Raw genomic sequence first — 25,233 nt, forward strand, 5'->3', positions numbered from 1 at the left:
GAATTAATTTAATATTGAAATTTTAGTTGGACTACTGTAAAACCGATCTTTTTATCTTGTATTTATCAAATTGATTTGTTAAACTCATATCAGAGGGAAATAGTCTATCTCCTTTCATTATATAGTATAGCAAAGGTTTGATGTCCTTTTTCAGATATGTTATAAAGGGGACTCTTGTTCATATATGAATTGGATTAGATGACTGTGAAGGTCACTTCCAACTTTATAATTCTGTAATTTTGTAATCTTTTGAAACACCTCCTTCCATTTTTGAATTACTATCATTGTTAGGGAAATTTTTCCTCATTTCAAATCTAAATGATTTCTTTGTCACTTCCTTCTCCTACTTAACAGAAGTCTAATTCCACTTCCAAATACTAAAAGATAAAGTCTTCTTTCTTTTTGCTAAACATCTTCATTTTTTCATCTCATCCTCATATATAGTATATTATTGAGGCCCTTCACAAACTAGTCTAATCAGTGGACACTCTATAGTTTATTATAGTAATGTCCTTTCTAAAAAAAAATTCAGAAAATTATACACACTGCTTCAGGAGGGAGTCCTTCCTGGTCTTGCAGCCTATGTAGAATTGACAATATTATGTTCTAGTGAAAGGATAAGATATGTATTGTGATTAGTAAATTCAAGTTAATTTGTGCAAATAACATTAATAACTGGGGAGTGGAGTGAGACTTAGGGAAAGTGGCATCTGAATTGAGCTTTGAAAGAAGATGAGGAATCTGATGGAGTATGGAGTGCTGGTGTGGTAGAAGATAAGTGCAAATGCATAGAGATAAAATGGAATGCCACATTTGAGGAATAAATAATACTCTATGTTGGTTGGAATTTAAAGTGCTTACGGGGGAATACTGGAAGTTAGGTTTGTTGGAGCCAGATTTTATGGGGTTTCAAATGCTAGGCTGAAGAATTTACATTTTATCCTAAGAACATTAGGGATCTATTAGAATTTTTTGGCAAAAAAAATGACATGGTGAGATCTCCATCTTAGGAAGATTATTTTGCTGCTGTGTTTAAGATAGATTGGAGAAGGGATACTAGAAGCAAGATGACCAATCTGGTAGCTGTGGATGATGAAAACTTAAACTAGCATAGACTTGAACTATCATGGTGTGAATGGAGAGAAGGGGACAGAAAAGTTATTTTGGAGTTTCAGTAATTAATAACTGATTGGATACCAAGCTAAGAGAAGAATCAAGGATTGGCACTGAGTGTTTTGGAGGATTGTAGTACCCTGGATGGAAATAGAAAGGTTTGGAAGCCAGGCTTATGAGAGAAACTAATGGATTTGAATTTAGATTTGCTGAGTTTGGCATTCTAAAAGACATCTATGGATGGTAGTGGTAGTAGAAATCTAACAGGCAATAAGGTGGTGATGTTTTAATATTTTTAGGAGATATCAAAGCTGTATATATTTTGGAGCTATTTATATAAGGATATTAATTGAACTATAGAGATGATGAGAAAAGATATAGATGGAGAAAAGAACAGGGCCCAGGAGAGAGTCTTGGGAACACACTAAACTTCTGTGCCTGATGGACCAGCTGAAGAGACAAAAGATCAAGTTAGTCTGAGAGAAACCAGGAAGAAACCATAGAGAGTGTCAAGAAGGGTGGAGGTGATAATGCTCTCAGTTTGGTAGAACCACAAATGCCAGATCTCAGAATAAATAATCTGTAGTATGTGTACATGTTATTATTGGGAGCATTAGCTCATTAGTATGAAGTTGGTGGGGATACAATTTAGAGTTAATAATTTAACTACCTAATATTTATAGAATAACCAGGAGAAACTATTTCCTTATCTGTTGTCTTTCTCATTCATGTCTGTTGATAATTACTAACCTGGAATGAAGTAAATATCTTTAGCACCATGAAAAACAGGTTTGCCAGTGAATTACTTATTTTGTAAATGACAGTCTAATAATATATATATGGGATGTGTATGTGTGTGTGTGTGTGTGTGTGTGTGTGTGTGTGTGTGTGAGAGAGAGAGAGAGAGAGAGAGAGAGAGATCATTGAAGAAATAGCTTCATAAAAACTCAAGCTTGCATTTTTTTTATCCTTAGACCAACTTTTTTGGGTCATTTTTACTTCCTTTTATCACAACTATTTTTTTGACATTTATTTTCTGTTATGTTAATATTAAACCCAAGTTTTGAAACTGAATGCCTTCAAATAACACAAAACATTTATCTGAAAGTCTTCCCAAGTGAAACTGAGAAAATCCTGAAACTCAATGGAAATTTTGATAGCTGTCTTTTTGCTTTTAGAGAAACCACATATAAAATTTGCAAACAAAAATTGAGAATTGAGGAAGAAAAGGTATATTAATTTAAAGAAACATGAACAAGAACAGTTTAAAAACCTCAACAAAATAACTAAGCATATGAGTTCATGCCAAAGGAATAAAGAATTGTTCTAAAAACATAAAATGTAACCTGCCTCTAAGGCATATAATATGATGTGTTTAGAGTATGGTAGAATTTTCAGAATATTAGGTCACTGATATTATGAAGCTTATTTTTACTCATGTCAGTAAGCTAGCATTTATTGAATGTGAACTACATGCCTGGCACTGTGCTTAGCACTGGGAACAATAGGAAAAGCCACAAAACAGTCCCTATTCTCAAGGAGTCTAATGGAGAAGATAATATGCAAACAAAAAAGTTACATACAAGGCTCTTTGAACTAATCTCAGAGAGGTAGCACTAAAATAAAGGAAGAAAGGTTTCTTATAGTATGTGGTACTTTAGGTGAGACTTAAAGGAAGTCAGGGAAACTAGGAACCAGAGATGAGAAGGAAGACCATCCCAGGAATGGGAGCAGACAATGAAAATACTCAGAATTGGGAGATAAATTGTTGAATGCAAGGGGCAACAAAGAGGTGTAAAAAGATTGCCCTGGTGCAGTGATAGCCCTGTTGTTTATAATGGATCTGGTCAGCAAGATTTTGTGACGTTTTTTCTTAACTGTTCAACAGCATGTGAGTAGAAGGGAAGTTAGAGGATAATAAGAGTAATTTAAAGCTCAAGTTTGATAGAACAATATAAAATGTTAATGAAGTAAAAGATGAGAAGATGGTGTATTGTTGAACTCATTCAATGAAGGGTCATAGTAGGGCCAAGAAGAGAATGTTGTAGAAGTAGGTAGGTGGTGCAGTAGATAGAACACTGGCCCTGGAGTCAGAAGGACCTGAGTTCAGATCTACATCCCAGGCTAAAACTCCTGTTTTAAAGATAGATATGGTAAGTTTATATATATTTAAACTCAGAAGCAGTCTACTTACAATGAACAGTTGGACCAGTATTTTCCCAACTTTTTTTAGTCATGACTGATGTGAAAAGTTGCTTGATTGAAGAAGACCAATGATGAAACATGTTGCTATCTTTTTAGATAGAAAAATGTTAGGGCACAGGTATGCATATGCTGTAAGACATGTCAGTGTACTTATTTGATTGGATTTATTTTACCAATTTGTTACAAGAGACAGTTCCAATGGGGTGGGAAAGTGTCAGAAAACATTGTGGAAAAAATGCTTTTTCAAAAAAAGCGTCAATAAAAATAGGGTGGAGGGAATGATTAGGAAGGGAATTAGATTGATTTTGCTTATCAGTTTCACGGAACTTAACTTGTATTATTAAATAGAAATAGGAGAATTATAGATTTTGAAACCATGTGGTTGTGCATCCAATTCCACACCAGTTCTTAAATTTTTTTCTGATATTTTTCTGCATTCCATATAGTCAATATTCTTATTGTACAGCCATATACCATTACACTAATATACCAATTCATCTATTACTTAGCTAATGGTCCCCTGCTCTGTTTCCAATTCTTTGCTACCACAAAAAGTGCTGCTATAAATAAAGTGGGGCCTATTATTTCTATCTGAAATTCTTGGATCATATGCCCAACACTGGTATGTAATCCTAATTGTTTTTCCCAAAACAGTTGGGCTAGTTCCTTAGTCTACCAACAGATTAGTATGTGCTGTCTTCTTACACTTGCTTCAAAATATTTTAGTATTTTTTTGTCATCTTTGCCAATTTTCTATGTAAGGATCAAATTCATGTGCAGACCTATTTCAGTTTGTATTTTTCTTAATAGTGGTTTGGAAGATGGTCATCTTTTAAGATGAAGGTCATTTAAAGTTTTCAATTTTCTTGTGAAAACTGTTCCTATTAAAAAAAACATGTATTTGGAAATGGTCCTATACTGTTATTATTTTTATTTTAAAAAAGTTTTATTAATGCATTTTCTATTTTGCATTTTCTTTTGAACATACCCCCTGGATACCCAATGACGTTTCTTGTATAACAAAGATTAAAAGAAAAAAGTTTAGTAAAACTAACAAAGACAGTGATTATATTTGACAACATATACATTATTCTATAGTCAAAGGAGAGAGAGGCGAATTTTTGCCACATTTGATAATTATAATTATGTTCAATTTTGTTTTATTGTGTTTTTTTTGTTTGTTTGTTTTGTTTGTTTACTAGGCTATTTTTTTTCTGGTTCCATATGCTTCACTTCAAATACCTAATGGGGCAGCTAATTGGTGTAATGGATAGAGCACCAACCCTGAAGTCAAGAGGACCTGAGTTCAAAAGTGACCTCAACAGTTAACACGTCCTGTCTGTGTGACCCTGGGCAAGTCACTTAATCCCAGTTGCCTTAACCGAAAAAAACCCAAAACTAATATAAGCTAATATAAAATTCTCTCAATTCTTAATATTCATTAATATTCCATTCAGTTTTATTTATTTGTCATTTTTTTTTAGCCTTTGCTCATCTTTTCCCAAGTTCCTTGCCACTATGGAAGGTTCTGATATAGATATTTTGGTGAATATGGATTTGTTTGTTTTTGCTATCATCCTGCTTCAAGCTTCTTATCACTTTTCAGACTGCTACAATAGTTTCCTGATTGGTCTTTCTGCCTTAAATTGATGCCACTTCAGTGTATTCTTCACATAGCAGCTAAAATAGTTTTCCTAAAGAACTGGTCCTTTGATAATACAATCTAGAATTTTGCTAGAAGAGAAATCAAGTTCATCTAACTATAATTTAAAGCAGTAGTATCAAATCTTTCCTTTACTGAAAATAAAGATCATATTTGTATGTCTTCAGTCATGTAATTCACCTCCTAGCCTTCATAGGTTTTTTTGGGATTGGTGACAATTTAAAAGTCCCATCCTTAAGTTCCTTTAATGCTTATCATCTGTAGTCTGTTTGGTTCAGTTATTCATTGGTGTTCTTTTATCATCTGTCGATTCTGGGTTTCAGTTTTTTAAAACCATTTTTGATCTAGCCAAATAAGAATCAAGGAGTTTTGCATTCTCAATTAATTTTCAATTAATATTTTACACATTGTCTCACCTGTTGAGAATATTGCTAGCCATTTCTTTGATTTTCCTCTTTTCTCTACTTGGCTGGAAAAAATAAACAAATTCTACCTTATTATCCATTGTATTTATTGCCAGCTTTAGCTTGTTCCAAGCTTTATTATTCTTGATATTGTTCTTACAGGGATATGTAATCCTTTTTATATCCGTCACATATTCAAATATATCTCATTACACGTGAATGCATACACATACACATATAACATTATCTTCTCTTCCCCGCATCTCCTATTTTCTTCTCTCTCTCTCTCTCTCTCTCTCTCTCTCTCTCTCTCTCTCTCTCTCTCTCTCCTTCTTTCTTTCTCTAATGCAACATTGGTTAAGTGACTTGCCCAGGTTCATACAGCTAGGAAGTGTTAAGTGTCTGAAGCCAGATTTGAACCTAGGGTCCTCTTTATTTTAGGGCTGATGTACCTCCTATTTTTTATACATATATATATATATATATATTTTTTAAAATAACTTTTTATTGATAGAACGCATGCCAGGGTAATTTTTTACAGCATTATCCCTTGCATTCACTTCTGTTCCGATTTTTCCCCTCCCTCCCTCCACCCCTTCCCCCAGATGGCAAGCAGTCCTTTACATGTTGAATGGGTTGCAGTATATCCTAGATACAATATATGTGTGCAGAACCGAACAGTTTTCTTGTTGCACAGGGAGAATTGAATTCAGAAGGTATAAATAACCCGGGAAGAAAAACAAAAATGCAAGCAGTTTATATTCCCAGTGTTCTTTCTCTGGGTGTAGCTGCTTCTGTCCATCTTTGATCAATTAAGGCTCTCTTTATTGAAGAGATCCACTTCCATCAGAATACATCCTCAAACAGTATCGTTGTTGAGGTATATAATGATCTCCTGGTTCTGCTCATTTCACTCAGCATCAGTTCATGTAAGTCTCGCCAGTCCTCTCTGTATTCATCCTGCTGGTCATTCCTTACAGAACAATAATATTCCATAACATTCATATACCACAATTTACTCAACCATTCTCCAATTGATGGGCATCCTTTCATTTTCCAGCTTCTAGCCACTACAAACAGGGCTGCCACAAACATTTTGGCACATACAGGTCCCTTTCCTTTCTTTAGTATCTTTGGGGTATAAGCCCAGTAGAAACACTGCTGGATCAAAGGGTTTGATAACTTTTTGAGCATAGTTCCAAATTGCTCTCCAGAATGGCTGATGTGTTCACAATTCCACCAACAATGTATCAGTGTCCCTGTTTTCCCACATCCCCTTCAACATTCCCCATTATCTTTCCTGTCATTCTAGCCAATCTGACAGGTGTGTAGTGGTATCTCAGAGTTGTCTTAATTTGCATTTCTCTGATTAATAATGATTTGGAGCATATCCTAGATACAATATATGTGTGCAGAACCGAACAGTTTTCTTGTTGCACAGGGAGAATTGAATTCAGAAGGTATAAATAACCCGGAAGAAAAACAAAAATGCAAGCAGTTTATATTCCCAGTGTTCTTTCTCTGGGTGTAGCTGCTTCTGTCCATCTTTGATCAATTAAGGCTCTCTTTATTGAAGAGATCCACTTCCATCAGAATACATCCTCAAACAGTATCGTTGTTGAGGTATATAATGATCTCCTGGTTCTGCTCATTTCACTCAGCATCAGTTCATGTAAGTCTCGCCAGTCCTCTCTGTATTCATCCTGCTGGTCATTCCTTACAGAACAATAATATTCCATAACATTCATATACCACAATTTACTCAACCATTCTCCAATTGATGGGCATCCTTTCATTTTCCAGCTTCTAGCCACTACAAACAGGGCTGCCACAAACATTTTGGCACATACAGGTCCCTTTCCTTTCTTTAGTATCTTTGGGGTATAAGCCCAGTAGAAACACTGCTGGATCAAAGGGTTTGATAACTTTTTGAGCATAGTTCCAAATTGCTCTCCAGAATGGCTGGATGTGTTCACAATTCCACCAACAATGTATCAGTGTCCCTGTTTTCCCACATCCCCTTCAACATTCCCCATTATCTTTCCCTGTCATTCTAGCCAATCTGACAGGTGTGTAGTGGTATCTCAGAGTTGTCTTAATTTGCATTTCTCTGATTAATAATGATTTGGAGCATATTTTCATATGTCTATAAATAGTTTCAATTTCTTCATCTGAGAATTGTTTGTTCATATCCTTTGACCATTTATCAATCGGAGAATGATTTGATTTCTTTTAGATTAGAGTCAATTCTCTATATATTTTGGAAATGAGGCCTTTATCAGAACCTTTGATTGTAAAAATGTTTTCCCAGTTTATTGTTTCCCTTCTAATCTTGTTTGCATTTGTTTTGTTTGTACAAAAACTTTTCAATTTGATATAATCAAAATTTTCTATTTTGTGGTCAATAGTGATCTCTAGTTCTTCTTTGGTCATAAATTCCTCCGTCTTCCACAGGTCTGCGAGGTAAACTATCCTATGCTCTTCCAATTTATTTATCATCTCATTCTTTATGCCTCGGTCATGAACCCATTTTGACTTATCTTGGTGTACGGTGTTAAGTGTGGGTCAATTCCTAGTTTCTGCCATACTGATTTCCAATTTTCCCAGCAATTTTTGTCAAATAATGCATTCTTATCCCAGAAACTGGTGTCTTTGGGTTTGTCAAACACTATATTATTAAAGTTATTGGCTGTTTTGTCCTTTGAACCTAACCTATTCCATTGATCAACTAGTCTATTTCTTAGCCAATACCAGATGGTTTTAGTAACTGCTGCTTTATAATATAATTTTAGATCTGGTACAGCTAGGCCACCTTCATTTGATTTTTTTCCCATTAATTCCCTTGAAATTCTTGACCTTTTGTTTTTCCATATGAACTTTGTTGTTATTTTTTCTAATTCATCAAAGTAGTTGTTTGGGAGTCTGATTGGTATAGCGCTAAATAAGTAGATTAATTTAGGTAGTATTGTCATCTTTATTATATTTGCTCGCCCAATCCAAGAGCATTTAATATTTTTCCAGTTGGTTAGATCAGACTTAATTTGTGTGGAAAGTGTTTTGTAGTTTTGCTCATAAAGTTTCTGATTTTCCCTTGGCAGATAGATTCCTAAATATTTCATACAATCAGTAGTTACTTTAAGTGGAATTTCTTTTTGTAACTCTAACTGTTGGGTTTTGTTAGTGATATATAAGAATGCTGATGACTTATGTGGGTTTATTTTATATCCTGCAACTTTGCTGAAGGTGTAGATTGTTTCTAATAACTTTTTGGTAGAATCTCTGGGGTTCTCTAAGACCATCATATCATCAGCAAAAAGTGATAATTTGGTTTCCTCATTGCCTATTCTTATTCCTTTAATCTCTTTCTCAATTCTTATTGCCAAAGCTAGCATTTCTAATACAATATTAAATAGTAACGGTGATAGTGGGCAACCTTGTTTTACTCCTGATCTTATTGGGAATGGTTGCAGTTTGTCCCCATTACATATAATGCTTACTGCTGGTTTTAAATAGATGCTACTGATTATTTTTAAGGAAAAGTCCATTTATTCCTATACTCTCAAGAGTTTTTAATAGGAATGGATATTGGATTTTATCAAATGCTTTTTCTGCATCTATTGAGATGATCATATGGTTTTTGTTAATTTGATTATTAATATGGCCAATTATATTCATAGTTTTCCTAATATTGAACCAGCCCTGCATTCCTGGTATAAATCCTACTTGATCATGATGTATTATCCTGGGGATGATTTTCTGTAGTCTTTTTGCTAATATCTTATTTAAGATTTTAGCATCAATATTCATTAGGGAGATTGGTCTATAATTTTCTTTCTCTGTTTTCAACCTACCTGGTTTAGGTATCAGTACCATGTCTGTGTCATAAAAGGAGTTTGGTAGGACTCCTTCATTCCCTATTTTTTCAAATAGTTTATAAAGTATTGGGGCTAATTGTTCTTTGAATGTTTGGTAGAATTCACATGTAAATCCATCTGGTCCCAGGGATTTTTTTTTTAGGGAGTTGATTAATAGCTTGTTTGTACATATATTTTAAAAATTGTTCTGTGTGGATGGCATCCACTCTTCTTCCTTATTGGTTATTATGAAATGAACTGCTACAGTTTATACATGTGGCCACAGAAAATATTTTTCCTCATCACCCCCAATCCTGAATGATTACCATCATGTCCCTGCACAAACAGTTGACAAAAGAAATGAGGCAGCAATGAATGGCACAATCCACTAAGGATTGCTTTAATATTTCTTGAAAGACTTCATTTCAATCCTTCCAGACAATTGAGTTTCTATTCTTGTCTTTAAAGTCTCCGAGAAATGAAAGTTTTTGACTTCTTTAGTAAATTATTCCTAGGTTTGGACTAGCTCTACAGATTTCCTCTTTTGCTCCCAGACCATGAATTAGGTAGAATTAATCTTTGCTTCAAAACTAGAAACTATCAAGATTACTAGGCAAATGATTGAGAATTGTCTGGGTTAAACTCCCTTCTGGACATAGAATACTGTAACTGCAGAGTTGAAAGACTCATCATAGATCATCTTGTCCACCTATTTCATTTTTTAGCTGAGAAGACTGAAGTCCAGATATATTCATTATACACATTTTGTTGTAAACCTAAGACTAAAATACAGATTTAGTGATTATTCTAAACCTATTTCTATTATCACTAACTCTTTTATTTAACTGTCTCAGTTCTTTTCTGTCTCCAAATTGTCCTATATCCAGCTACCAAAGTGATATTACTAAAGTATAAGCCCGAACATTCCACTCTTCTACTCAAAAAACTTCAGTGGCTCCCAGTTGCTTTGAGAATAAAATATAAATTATTCCATTGGACATTTAAAACCATTGTAATCTGGTTCCAACTGGTTTATGACACTAATTCCTTCATATACTTTGTATTGTATAGTTAATCCTGTGTTTGTCATATAATGTATTCCATCTCCCTTCTTTATGCCTTGGCACAAAACTCATTCCTGCATGGTATTGCTTTTTCATTTCTGTCATTCAGTTTTTGTAGTTCCTTTCAAAGTTTAGCTGAAATTCTTTCTTTGTGAGACTTTTTTTTTTGGACCCTTTGGCTGCTTAGGATTTCTCCAAATTCTCCTCCTCTTCCCAAGCATTATCTTTAATTTATTTTGAATATATCTTGTATACATAGCTTACTACATAAGTTTCTTGAAGTTTACCATAGACTTATAGGATCATAGCTAGAAAATCAGCAAAGACTTCAGAAATACATAATCTGATCCAAGGCCTGCACACAATTTTCAAGGCCAGGCCCGAGTTAGGCCTGTTAGTTACGTTAGTTAAGGAAACTAACTTAAAGGTCTCATAACAATGAACAAAAAAATTTACCCAGTAAAAACACTCCACAAGAATAGCATCAGTTCATTTGGAGGTATCTCCCCTTCCATCCTCCCTTCCTACCCTCCAGTTCCCTAAAGGGGCACAGTTGATCAGAAGAGTGCAGCTGATCAGTGTATTGTATCTGTGAAGAAGTGTAATACCAAGATGACTGAATAAGATCAAAGCACCAAGACAGTGTAGGTATCTCTCTATCTCTCCTGGCGCTTTAATAGTCCTACAGAAGACACCTCTCCTGTGTCTCTAGGGAGCTGTTCATATAATGAATACTCTTAGGGAACCCATCCCTCATTCTTCACAAGGATACAAACCTCTTCCTCATTTGCTAACACAAAATCTAAGACTAGCCTATTTTAAAAGGTGACAGACTGATTGGTTCTGACTTGGACCTGGGAGCTTGACCCAAGGGGTAAAGATACTTCTATTCTATTCTATTTTCCCTCTTGGTTCCCTTTAATTTTCCTGGGAAGAAATTGTGCAGACATCATGAAAATAAGAATACCTATTAATTGACAGAAACAGAAGTGGTTTTTCTCCCTGAAGTATATAAATCACTTTGAGGGGGCAGGGATCTTGAGGTCTACTTGGATTTATTCAGAGAATGAAATAAGGAAGATCCACATAGGGTCATAGACCAGGACAATGTCTAAAATTAATTTGTTCATATTGGCTAAGCATTATTTAAAGCTGTAGTTAAGAAACAACTGGACTGAAGAAACATCTCCTTTCTTATAATTTTGTTTATTTATCCTGGATACAATGCCAGTAATTAGGGAATGATGATCAAGCTGTTGTTTCAGCATCATATGTTTGTGGCTATCATGTCTGAATTGATGGTAGAACAGTCTTTGCTATTCTTGTGAGACCATCAACCTGCTTATCTCTGATGGATTCTAACAAAAGTTCCACAAAAAAAAAAAAAAAAAAAAAAAACCCTTTCTGTTGGGAATATATATCATCAAAATATCTCCAATGGTACTGACTTCAGTGTCTAGTACTTTCCCTCGCCATCCCAGCTGAACTACTTAGCCATACTCATGACCATTTAAGAATCACTTAGGATAAAAATATAAACTTGTCTATTCAACTTTTGTAGCCCTTCATATTCTGACCCCAACCTATTTTTTCTTTAATTTTAAATTTAATTTATTCCCATGAAACCTTGTAAAAAGTTTGCATAGTCAAGTAAAATTAATTTCCACTTTGGCCATGTTCGAAAATTATGTATCTCAATAAGTACTCTGAATCCATAACTTTTCTATTAGGAGGTGGGTGGAATCTTTCATTATGGAGCCTCTGGAATTGTGGAAAATCTATCTTTTTTTTAACCTTTTTTTGGCTATTAGTATTACTCCTTCTAAACTCTGATCAAACAGAGTGAGCCTTCTCTTTTTTCCTCATCCTTGATGCTCCATCTTCCATCTCTATGCCTTGGTAATGCCTATCCCAAATCCGTAGAGTGTACTCCTTCCTTCCTTTTGACAAATGAGCCTTTCATGATCCTCTCAGCTGCTATCAACTCCCTTCTAAACTACCTTCTATTTACTTAGTTTGTATAAGTTTGTGTTTATTTACTTTATATTTATGCTGTGTATATCCATGTACATAAATATATATGCATGTATATGTATGCATGTCTATGGTATGTGTATATGTGTTTACCTCCCTTCCCCCATTTTTGTAATGCAAATTCATCTGGAATAATATTATTCAGTTCTATTTGTGTCCTTAGTACCTCACACAGTATCTGACACATTCCATAGTAGGTGCTTAATTAATAGTTGCTAATTAACTGAGGAGGATTTTATTCACTTTATACCACAAGATTTTCTTGCAGCTTAGCCCACTGGGAGGATTTATCAGGACCACCATTCATCATTGTATTTATTCTCTGTTCCTGGATTGATCACTGCCACATTCCAGTTGCAACAACCTTTTTTTTTTTTTTTTTAGCCTCTTTTAGATTCATTGATAAATCAGGAAAATGGTATTTCTTAGAAGATAGGTCTTGTATTAGGAATCTCCTGGTCTGGCAGAGAATTGAGGTTGTCAGAGCAGGGACTGCAAGCTTCAGCCTTTGGCCCAGTCAGCCTCACTTAGGAGACCTAGGTGAGTTCAGTCATGGAAATATTGTTTCCATTAAACAGTGGAAGTCTATTGTGCTGTATCCATCTTGTTAGAGGTGCTATCTTTTTTCTTTTAATTATTATAGCTTTTTATTGACAGAACATTTGCATGGGTAATTTTTCAACCTTGTCCCTTGCAATCACTTCTGTTCCAAATTTTCCCTTCCTTCCCTCCACACCCTCCCCTAGATGGCAAGTAGCCCCATACATGTTAAAACATGTTAAAGTATATCTTAGATACAATATATGTGTGCAGATCTGTATAGTTCTCTTGTTGCACAAGAAAAATTGGATTTAGAAAGGTAAAAATAAACTGGGAAGAAAAACAAAAATCCAAGCAGTCCACATTCATTTCTCAGTATTCTTTCTCTGGGTGTAGCTGGTTCTATTATTCATCACTGATCAATTGGAACTGAATTGGATCTTCTCATTGTCAAAGATATCCACTTCCATAAGAATTGATCCTCATATAATATTATTATTGAAGTATATAATGATCTCCTGGTTCTGCTCATTTCACTCAGCATCAGTTCACCTAAGTCTTTCCAAGCCTCTCTATATTTATCCTGCTGGTCATTTCTTACAGAACAATAATATTCCATAATATTCATATACCACAATTTACTCGACCCTTCTCCAATTGATGGGTATCCATTCAGTTTCCAGTTTTTTGCCACTACAAAAGGTTGCCACAGACATTTTTGCACATGTAGGTCCCTTTCCCTTCTTTAAGATCTCTTTGGGATATAAGCCCAAAGTAACAGTGCTAGATCAAAGGGTATGCACAGTGTGATAACTTTTTGAGCATAGTTCCAAATTGCTCTCCAGAATGATTGGATCAGTTCACAACTCCACCAACAATGCATCAGTGTCCCAGTTTTCCCGCATCCCCTCCAACATTTGTCATTATTTTTTCCTGTTATCTTAGCCAACCTGACAGGCGTGTAGTGGTATCCCAGAGTTATCTTAATTTGCATAGAGGAGCTATCTTGCATAATCCAACACACAATAGAATATCTTGAAAAAGGAAAGAAGGTTACATGGCTAAAACATCTGTTCAATAGCAACAGGACCCAAGAACTAGTGAGTAACTACTTAAAACAAGTTTTTGGGTTATTATTAACTTGACAAACAACAATAAATATGAACCTTTCCATATACACAGGAGGATAGGATAAGAGGATCGGGCACAAAGTCACAAATTTTTCTTAGTACAGTTTGTATTAATAAACAATTCAGCATGTTAATTTTAAAGTCTTCTTGTTTGTGCCTCCTAGATTCCTGAGCAGTTTTTTTTTTTTTTTTAAATAGGTGGAATGGCAATTCTGGTAACCTTGTGGCTCTAAAATACTTAACAGTTGTTTAATAATGACCTGCCAAAGACTTTGCTCAGTTTGGTTAGTTCTTTGAATAGAGAATTTAAAAACATGTATATTTCCCAGAGGGTCAACATGTCAATGGTATGTGTATATGTGTTTACCTCCCTTCCCCCATTTTTGTAATGCAAATTCATCTGGAATAATATTATTCAGTTCTATTTGTGTCCTTAGTACCTCACACAGTATCTGACACATTCCATAGTAGGTGCTTAATTAATAGTTGCTAATTAACTGAGGAGGATTTTATTCACTTTATACCACAAGATTTTCTTGCAGCTTAGCCCACTGGGAGGATTTATCAGGACCACCATTCATCATTGTATTTATTCTCTGTTCCTGGATTGATCACTGCCACATTCCAGTTGCAACAACCTTTTTTTTTTTTTTTTAGCCTCTTTTAGATTCATTGATAAATCAGGAAAATGGTATTTCTTAGAAGATAGGTCTTGTATTAGGAATCTCCTGGTCTGGCAGAGAATTGAGGTTGTCAGAGCAGGGACTGCAAGCTTCAGCCTTTGGCCCAGTCAGCCTCACTTAGGAGACCTAGGTGAGTTCAGTCATGGAAATATTGTTTCCATTAAACAGTGGAAGTCTATTGTGCTGTATCCATCTTGTTAGAGGTGCTATCTTTTTTCTTTTAATTATTATAGCTTTTTATTGACAGAACATTTGCATGGGTAATTTTTCAACCTTGTCCCTTGCAATCACTTCTGTTCCAAATTTTCCCTTCCTTCCCTCCACACCCTCCCCTAGATGGCAAGTAGCCCCATACATGTTAAAACATGTTAAAGTATATCTTAGATACAATATATGTGTGCAGATCTGTATAGTTCTCTTGTTGCACAAGAAAAATTGGATTTAGAAAGGTAAAAATAAACTGGGAAGAAAAACAAAAATCCAAGCAGTCCACATTCATTTCTCAGTATTCTTTCTCTGGGTGTAGCTGGTTCTATTATTCATCACTGATCAATTGGAACTGAATTGGATCTTCTCATTGTCAAAGATATCCACTTCCATAAGAATTGATCCTCATATAATATTATTATTGAAGTATATAATGATCTCCTGGTTCTGCTCATTTCACTCAGCATCAGTTCACCTAAGTCTTTCCAAGCCTCTCTATATTTATCCTGCTGGTCATTTCTTACAGAACAATAATATTCCATAATATTCATATACCACAATTTACTCGACCCTTCTCCAATTGATGGGTATCCATTCAGTTTCCAGTTTTTTGCCACTACAAAAGGTTGCCACAGACATTTTTGCACATGTAGGTCCCTTTCCCTTCTTTAAGATCTCTTTGGGATATAAGCCCAAAGTAACAGTGCTAGATCAAAGGGTATGCACAGTGTGATAACTTTTTGAGCATAGTTCCAAATTGCTCTCCAGAATGATTGGATCAGTTCACAACTCCACCAACAATGCATCAGTGTCCCAGTTTTCCCGCATCCCCTCCAACATTTGTCATTATTTTTTCCTGTTATCTTAGCCAACCTGACAGGCGTGTAGTGGTATCCCAGAGTTATCTTAATTTGCATAGAGGAGCTATCTTGCATAATCCAACACACAATAGAATATCTTGAAAAAGGAAAGAAGGTTACATGGCTAAAACATCTGTTCAATAGCAACAGGACCCAAGAACTAGTGAGTAACTACTTAAAACAAGTTTTTGGGTTATTATTAACTTGACAAACAACAATAAATATGAACCTTTCCATATACACAGGAGGATAGGATAAGAGGATCGGGCACAAAGTCACAAATTTTTCTTAGTACAGTTTGTATTAATAAACAATTCAGCATGTTAATTTTAAAGTCTTCTTGTTTGTGCCTCCTAGATTCCTGAGCAGTTTTTTTTTTTTTTTTAAATAGGTGGAATGGCAATTCTGGTAACCTTGTGGCTCTAAAATACTTAACAGTTGTTTAATAATGACCTGCCAAAGACTTTGCTCAGTTTGGTTAGTTCTTTGAATAGAGAATTTAAAAACATGTATATTTCCCAGAGGGTCAACATGTCAAAATGGTGGTAGTGAATATCAATATCTTTAAGTATTGAGATTTCTTTTAGATTTTGCCCATTAAATTGTTGCACTGTAACTGCAGAAAAGGTAAAAACAGATTACTGCTGCCTAGTCTCAGCAGTAACAATAGAAAAAAGGCATAAGTGAGGTCAACAAGTCCATACCACTCACTGGGGTGTTGATTCCTCCATGTTGTTGAAGTCTCCAAGTCCATAGTTACTAGTTAGATGACTTTTGGTTTCCTGTATTCTACTTTAAGCTGCCAGATGCTATTTGCCTTCCTTACTAAGACTGATATAAAAAAGTGTTGTTAGTTACAAAATACTCTTGTTTCCTACTATCATATAGTATTACTAGTATCAACTACCAAGCAAATAATTTTCATTCTTTCTAAGACCCATTATTGTTTGGTGTTATTGACATGGGGGATGCTTGGGCAATTCCAAGGGTTTCCACTTAATTTTATCCACAATAACTGGTATAGTAGTTTCTTTAAGTGTCCATACAGGGATCATCTCCTTGAAGTCCAATACATTCATTTCCATAATTGGAATGGAATTGGAATGAAATGGACTATCAAAATGTGACCCATAGTAAGACTCATTAAATCTCAATGACAATTTTTAAGGGTATTTAGGACATGGTTTGTGAATTTGTATGGCATAATAATTGCATAGATATAGATAGAATAATGCCATTACTCTGGACCAGGTTTAATAGTAGCTGTTGATTTTACTATACTCTGTATTTGACTTCAGAGTGAGCGTTCTTTGTACTGTACCACATATGAATCTAGTATCTTATCCAGTGCTTAGTACTTTTACCTTGATAAAATACTTGATTGATGGATTTGATTTCTAAATATAAATGAACTCTTTTATGTTTTATTTTATACTTTATTATATCATTACTTGTTATATCTGACCTTTTCCCTTTTAAAGCTGGTCTTTTGTTTCCTTAACCAAAAATTTAACATTTTTATTTACTAAATTAATATAGTTAATTTATGAAGTAGATTTGGTCAAATTTCAAAGAAATTTTACAAATACGTTGTGAACATTTGTTTGAGTTAAATGATACATTTTTTTCCCCTCCTTTTACAGATGTGAAAGTTGTGTGGAATTACTTTTTGTGAGAGGAGCTGGAAATTGTCCCGAATGTGGCATCCCTCTGCGGAAGAGTAACTTCAGAGTACAGTTGTTTGAAGACCCTATTGTTGACAAGGAAGTTGAGATTAGGAAAAAAGTGCTAAAGATGTAAGTGTTATTACTTCCAAAACTAAGTCTGGATGTTAGCCATTAATGATATGTTTTCTAAAGGTTTAAGATATAAGAAAAGTACAATGATGAACTTTTGAAGTATAATAATCAATCATACAGAAATGAAGCAGAAATTTAACTTCATTTAGAGGTTTTTGTTTTTAATTTGTTTTATATCTTGGTAATCATATGGTGTACAGATGATAATCAAAAAGTGTTTTTTGAATACCTACTATGGGTCAGATCCTAGGTCTAAAAATACAGTGAATGACATCAAGGAGTTTACATTCTAACTGAGAGACAAGAAATACTTATAAATCTATGCAGAATAAATGTAAAATTAAATACAAAGAGTCTTCATTCAGCAGTTAGTTCCCATCAACAATTTGAATTGTCTTGAAGAAAGGATTCTGTGAAGTAGAAGTAAAGAAAGACTGTATTCCAGACATTGGAGTTCATTTTAAGTATTTGCTAGTATAAAGGCAAGAAAAAAGAAAATAGAATATCTTCTGTGAGGGACAGAGAAAAGGTCAGTGTGGTGTTAAGAAGTATTTCGGAAGTAATAATATTCAGTGAGCCCAGAAAGATCGGGTGAATCAGGGTTGTGAGGGACCTTAAAAGCTAAAATAAAAGAGTTTCATTTTCATTCTAGAGACAACAGGAAGCCTATAGAGTTTACTTATGAGGGGAATCAAATGAATAGATTTGTACTTAATGAAAATCACTTTGATCTGTATGTGTAGGATGGATTGGAGTGATGAAATTCTTGAGCAATGAGATCAATTAAGCTATTGCAGTTATCAATTGAAGTAAGAGGTGGTCAGAGTCTCAACAAAAGTGGTAATTGTATTTAGAGAGAACAAAGGTTATGGAGTCAAAATAGAAAGATTTGGCAATTGATTAAATCCGTAAAATGAGGGACAAGTAAGGAGTGAAGGATAATAAGTGCTGGGACTTTTGGAGGAATAGATTGGAAGAATGGTAGTACCTTTGATGAATAGGAGAGTTTGTTTGGAAGGTGAGAAATTGGGAGGGGGGTAGGGAAGAATGAGTTCTCTTTTGGACATATTGAGTCAGCAACATCTCTGGGCTGTTTAGTTTGAATATCCAATAGACAATTGGTACTGAGGCATTGAAGCTCAGGAGAGAAAGTTGGGCTGGCTGTAGAGATTTGGGAGTCAACAGAAAGCTGCTGTTGTTGCTGATCAATAGCATCTATGGAGTATGTTAAAGTTTGCAAAGCACTTGAAAATATCTCATTTTATTTTTACAACAGCCCTGGAAGATAGTTGCCGTCTTATTTTCATTTTACAATTGAGCAAACTGAAGAAGATTGAATTTCAATGACTTGCTTATATTATGTCTGTTATATGTCTGAGACTGGATTTGAAGCTCAGGTCTTCCTGACTCCCAAGTCCACTTTTCTTTTTTCTTTTTTTTCTATTATTATTTTTTAATAGCTTTTTATTTACAAGTTGTATGCATGGGCAATTTTACAGCATTGACAATTGCCAAACCTTTTGTTCCACTTTTTCCCCTCCTTCCCCTCATCCCCTCACCTAGATGGCAGAATGACCAGTAGATGTTAAATATATTAAAGTATGAATTAGATACACAATAAGTATACATGACCAAACTGTTATTTTGTTGTACAAAAAGAATCAGACTCTGAAATATTATACAATTAGCCTGTGAAGGAAATCCAAAATGCAGGCAGGCAAAAATATAGAGATTGGGAATTCAGTGTAATGGTTCTTAGTCATCTCCCAGAGTTCTTTTGCTGGGTGTAGCTGGTTCAGTTCATTACTACTCCATTGGAACTGATTTGGTTCATCTCATTGCTGAGGATGGCCAGGTCCATCAGAATTGATCATCATATAGTATTGTTGTTGAAGTATATAATGATCTCCTGGCCCTGCTCGTTTCACTCAGCATCAGTTCGTGTAAGTCTCTCCAGGCCTTTCTGAAATCATCCTGTTGGTCATTTCTTACTGAACAATAATATTCCATAATATTCATATACCACAATTTATTCAGCCATTCTCCAATTGATGGGCATCTACTCAGTTTCCAGTTTCTGGCCACTACTAAGAGGGCTGCCACAAACATTCGTGCACATACAGGTCACTTCCCCTTCTTTATGATCTCTTTGGAATATGAGCCCAATAGTAACACTGCTGGATCAAAGGGTATGCACAGTTTGATAACTTTTTGAGCATAGTTCCAAATTGCTCTCCAGAATGTTTGGATGTATTCACAATTCCACCAACAGTGTATTAGTGTCCCTGTTTTCCCACATCCCCTCCAACATTCTGCATTATCTTTCCCTGTCATTCTAGCCAGTCTGACAGGTGTGTAGTGGTATCTCAGAGTTGTCTTAATTTGCATTTCTCTGATTAATAATGACATGGAGCATCTTTTCATCTGGCTAGAAATAGCTTCAATTTCTTCATCTGAGAACTGTCTGTTTATATCTCAAGTCCACTTTTCTATATAGCTATATAAAAATGATAATTATACTCATGGGAACTGATAAGATCACCATAAGTCGGTGTGGTTTTTTTTTTTTTTTGGGGGGGGAGTAACAAAATTCATTTTGTTTTAAAGAAGACAAGCCATTTATTTGTAATGGCAGAATGACCAGTAGATGTTAAATATATTAAAGTATGAATTAGATACACAATAAGTATACATGACTAAACTGTTATTTTGCTGTACAAAAAGAATCAGACTTTGAAATACTGTACAATTAGCCTATGAAGGAAATCCAAAATGCAGGCAGGCAAAAATGTAGAGATTGGGAATTCAGTGTAATGGTTCTTTTTTTTTTAATTAAATATTTTATTTTATTTTATTTAATAATAACTTTATAATGACAGAATCCATGCCAGGGTAATTTTTTTTTACAACATTATCCCTTGCACTCTTTTCTGTTCCGATTTTTCCCCTCCCTCCCTCCACCCCTTCCCTTAGATGGCAAGCAGTCCTATATATGTTAGATATGTTGCAGTATATCCTAGATACAATATATATTTGCAGAACTGAACAGTTCTCTTGTTGCACAGGGAGAATTGGATTCAGGAGGTAAAAATAACCCGGGAAGAAAAACAAAAATGCAGATAGTTCACATTCGTTTCCCAGTGTTCTTTCTTTGGGTGTAGCTGCTTCTGTCCATCATTTATCAATTGAAACTCAGTTACTCTTTTTCAAAGAAATCCACTTTCATCAGAATGCATCCTCATACAATATCGTTGTCGAAGTGTATGATGATCTCCTGGTTCTGCTCATTTCTCAGTATAATGGTTTTTAGTCATCTCCCAGAGTTCTTTTGCTGGGTGTAGCTGGTTCAGTTCATTCTACCTTATATTCTGTGTTATTCTTATTGTGGTTAGAATAAAGAAGAAAACTTATGCTTTTAAAATATGGTATATTTTCATCATATGTAAACTATCAGGCAGAAAGCAGATTGGGCTTTAAATGTCAGAAAAAAGCATTAAAATTTTTTTATTTTGATGACTCTAAGGATCCACTAGAGTTTTTTTTCCCCCCTGAGGCAGTTGGGGTTAAGTGACTTGCCCAGGGTCACACAGTTAGTGTTAAGTGTCTGAGATCAGATTTGAACTTGGCTCCTCCTGACTTCAGGGCTGGTGCTCTCTCCACTACACTACCTAGCTGCCCCTCCACTAGAGTTTTTTGAGCTGGGACATGAAATGGTCAGACTTGTGTTTCAGAAATAATACTTTAGCAACTGTGCGATAGATGAACAGAACTACATGGGCACTAGATACTAATTAGTTTTTAACTGCCCTTCACTCCTAAGAAATTGAGAGTCAGTGTCCAGTGAGTTGGTGTGGAAGCCAGGAACACTGAGTACAAGTCCTACTTCTGTTATTTCCTGGCATTGTGTCCCAGGGCAAGTCATCGTTAAATGATTCCCAGCTTTCTACGGAATTCTTGAAGACTAAGTTACAGAAAAAATGCTGACTTTCATTGGTAGAGAGAATTTCCACATTTGGGAGTTCCTTATAGCAATGAAATAAGATCCAATCCCTTATTAATTTATTATTCAACAAACATAAATTATTGCTACAGTGTAGAACACTATACTAGGTGCTGTAAGTGACAGCATGACCCATTTATTACTGGAATTTTTAGTCTAGTTTCCACCTTATAGTTTAATTCTGAAGCAAACAATTTTTTCTTCTAGACCAAGTATAGTAATAACTGTTTTTGTTTGTTTGTTTGTTTGTTTTTTGCTGAGGCAATTGGGGTTAAGTGACTTGTCCAGGGTCACACAGCTAGGAAGTGTTAAGTGTCTGAGACCAGATTGGTCCTTCTGACTTCAGGATTAGTGTTCTATCCACTGCACCACCTACCTGCCCCCAGTAATAACATTTAAAAAATTTCTATATTCAAAACAAGCTATTTGTCCTTGAGAAAGGAGAGAAGTGCTAGTCCTTTATGATGCACTTATTTACATAGTACTTAATAGTTTACAAAATACTTTTGCATATATTATTCCATTTGATCTTTATCCTAGCCTTTTAAGAAAGTAAGAACAAGTATTGTTATCTGTCTGTGTTTGCCCTTGAGTGCTCAGAGACCCAGAGCTTCTAAGTGGCAAAATTATAGTTAGCCTAGGAGGTCAGATTAAACTGAATTTTTGTGATTTTTTAAAACCTAGTATCTTTTAAAATTTTATCATGGATTTAGATTCATTCTCTTACTTCCTTAAGCCCATAAATTTTCTTTCTTTCTTTTTTTAATCTTAAAGTGTATTTTCTATGCTATAGCATATTCTTTGCTTATTCTTCTCTAATTTGTCTGAGAAGTTAATTTGGCTAATGCCTTCATGTAATTCTCAGATTCTTATTCACAGATTTGAAGGTGAATATAGATATACCCTAGTTTGTACAACAGTGCTGTATATAGAAAACAGTATTTTGTCTTTGAGTAATGTAAGAACTAAGAAAAAAGCAGTTTGATAAGCCTGAAAACTGGTGATGCAATAACTTTTGTTTTTTTCCTCTATCAAAGATATAACAAAAGAGAAGAAGACTTTCCTAGTCTAAGGGAATATAATGATTTCCTGGAAGAAGTTGAAGAAATTGGTATGTTTTAATGCTTGCATTTTTGATGTGATGTGCCCATGAGACCTATATGCTTTTATCTTTCAGATGCCTTAGGAGAACTTCTCATCTGTAATTCTTTAGCAGGATTTGTTGTGGTTGCTGCTGTTTATCTAATTACTTTTCCTTGCACTTTAATTATGGGTGTCAAGTTTAGGGGTGGATATACTTAAGTAACAAACATATTCTCTACCAGTGAAAAGCATGATAAATGGAGGAAGGGCTTCTTTAGAACTGCAAGAGAAGATCTTTTTTTTTTTTTTTTTTACAGATATTATGTTGTTTTTCAGTTGTGTCTGACTCTTTGTGACCCCATTTTGGTTTTGTTGTTGTTGTTGCAAAAATGGAGTGGTTTGCCATTTCCTTTTCCAGCTTATTTTACAAATGAAAAAACTGAGGCAGACAGAATTAAGTGACTTGTCTAGTGTCAACAGCTGGTGAGTGTCTGAGGCTAGATTTGAAGGCCTTCCTAGCTCCAGACCCAGCACTTTATCCATTGTATTACCAAGTCATTGTTAGAGAAGATTAAAGAAAAAAAATGGAAATATTTGCTGCTACAGTTGTAGCATCTTAGTGTAGAACAGAGCTGGAAAGAGTCCATCTACTTTATTTTTTAGATAAGGAAATTGAAGAGTAACCTGAGTGACAAATGTATTGTTTAACTGATTTTCAGGCCACTAATCTTGTATACCACAATTGGAAAATTTTATGTTTTTACACAAGTAATCAGAGGCTAGAAAGAAGCATTGACTCTTAGCTTTCTGACTTTATTAGCTGAAGTAAAACTTTTATCATGAGAAAGGAGCCACATTTATGTATTCTTTATTTTGTTATTTAAAATAAGATTTCAGATAGTTGGAAAGATAAACCTATCAAAATGTATATATGCACCTAAAACGTGAAAATTTTAAACATTACCATAATTTAGACATACCACACATGAAAAAAAGTAGGTAAAAAACTTAGGAAAATTTTGTAAATTGGGGTTAAAGTAGAATAATATATATATATATTGTTTTGAACTTTCATATGCATTATCACCTTTGATTTAAATAGCAAAACTATATGAGATAGGTGAAGTAGTTACTCCCATTTTATAGATTAGGAAACTAAAACATGGTAGGTTAAGTGGTAAGGTCTCACAATTAATAAATGGCAGAACTAGGTTTTGGATCCGGGTTCATCCAGATTTGACCTTTTGTCTTTTGAAATATATTCTTATTTTCCCTTCTTCATAGTAGTAGTTTTTGATACCGAAACTGTTTCTTTTTTGACTGCTTGCAGTTTCTTTTCTTTGACTTGTAAGCCCTTGATTTTATGTGTTTTCATTTTGGGGTTTCAGGAAATAACCTGAGGAAATTCTGTTTTCTCTTTGCTTTACATTTCTCATAAATGTGGGTGGTTTTCTTTCATAATCTCTTAAAATATAAAATCCAAATCTTTTTGTTGGGTCATGGATTTTAGGGAGTCTGATTCCAGGTTAATTGTTTTTATAATAAATAATTGTATATTTCTTTTTTCAATTGTTTGAATTTATTCTAATATTTCTTGTTGTTTTGGGGAACTATTGAGTTTTATTTATTTTTCAAGAATTCTCCTACTTAAGTAAGGTTTTTCACTTTATTTTCTAAATTTTTTTCTCCCTCCAATTGCTTTATTTCAGAGCTCTTATCTCAATTCTGATTCTATTTTTAAAAATACCTTGTTTTACTCCCTGTAGTACTTTCTGGTACCAAGAACAGAAAGTGAAAAACCTTATTAAAGTAGGAGAATCCCAATCCTTGTGACCAAGCTGTGTTTTTAAATTTTTTCCTTTGTGTAATTCTTTGTGTGTGTGTGTGTGTGTGTGTGTGTGTGTGTGTAATCAATCTTTTCTTCTGGGTTTGTCTTTTGGGTTTCCTTTAATAATTTTTTTTCCATTCTGTTTGGTGTCTCTAACCTCAGCTTCTAAATTTGAATTTTGCTTTGTGGCCAGATTCTCTTCTTTTTTCCTTTCTTGGATGAGGTGGTTAGGATCTAGCTAATCCTGTCCTGCCTGTATTCTGTATTCTGTTTATTTCTGGAAAAAGGTCCTGTTCTTTTCCTCAATCCTTGTCTTGACACTGGTTTCCCATTCTGGTGTAACATTTGGTCCCTTTTTGTCTGTCTTTGCAGAATCCACAATGACCTACAAGAGAAGGAATCACAACTTTATCTTGCTTTTTTTACCCCCTCACACTGATATTAGATTCTGGTGATGATGATGATATTCAGTTCCACTTGATAAACTCTAATTGGATAGTTATTATTGAGTCTGATCACAAATCTCCTGTAAGGCATTGAGTAAAGCCTTATCTGCTGCTGTGGTTCTTAGTATTTCTACAAGTGGAGAGTGAGGCCCTCCCTCTTTTTTCTCCTTTTATACCAAGAGTCAGTTACTTGCTTACCCTCAACCTGGTTTAATCTATCTGCTGAAATGGTTTAGTGGAACGTGGCTATTGCAGTTGCGTACCAGAAGTACTAAGTCTTCTCTGAACATCCCTACATCCAGTTATTTAACTTGGAAGGT

The 25,233-nt window shown here is 34.7% G+C and overlaps 1 protein-coding gene and 1 long non-coding RNA gene across 3 annotated transcripts in view; one reads left to right on the top strand and one right to left on the bottom strand.

Moving 5' to 3' along the window:
• LOC127549600 (uncharacterized) overlaps nt 1–25,233 on the bottom strand; it is a 1,392,683-nt gene that overhangs the window by 371,010 nt on the left and 996,440 nt on the right. The window lies entirely within an intron of this gene.
• MNAT1 (MNAT1 component of CDK activating kinase) overlaps nt 1–25,233 on the top strand; it is a 288,411-nt gene that overhangs the window by 93,951 nt on the left and 169,227 nt on the right. For both annotated transcript variants that reach the window (XM_051977776.1, XM_051977775.1), the window contains exons 2-3: nt 17,401–17,553; nt 22,594–22,667. In XM_051977776.1, the coding sequence (XP_051833736.1) occupies nt 17,401–17,553; nt 22,594–22,667 (227 nt within the window). The remainder of the gene's footprint in view (nt 1–17,400; nt 17,554–22,593; nt 22,668–25,233) is intronic.

This window comes from Antechinus flavipes, chromosome 2 (assembly GCF_016432865.1).
Source record: "Antechinus flavipes isolate AdamAnt ecotype Samford, QLD, Australia chromosome 2, AdamAnt_v2, whole genome shotgun sequence".
Classification (NCBI taxonomy): Eukaryota; Metazoa; Chordata; class Mammalia; order Dasyuromorphia; family Dasyuridae; genus Antechinus; species Antechinus flavipes.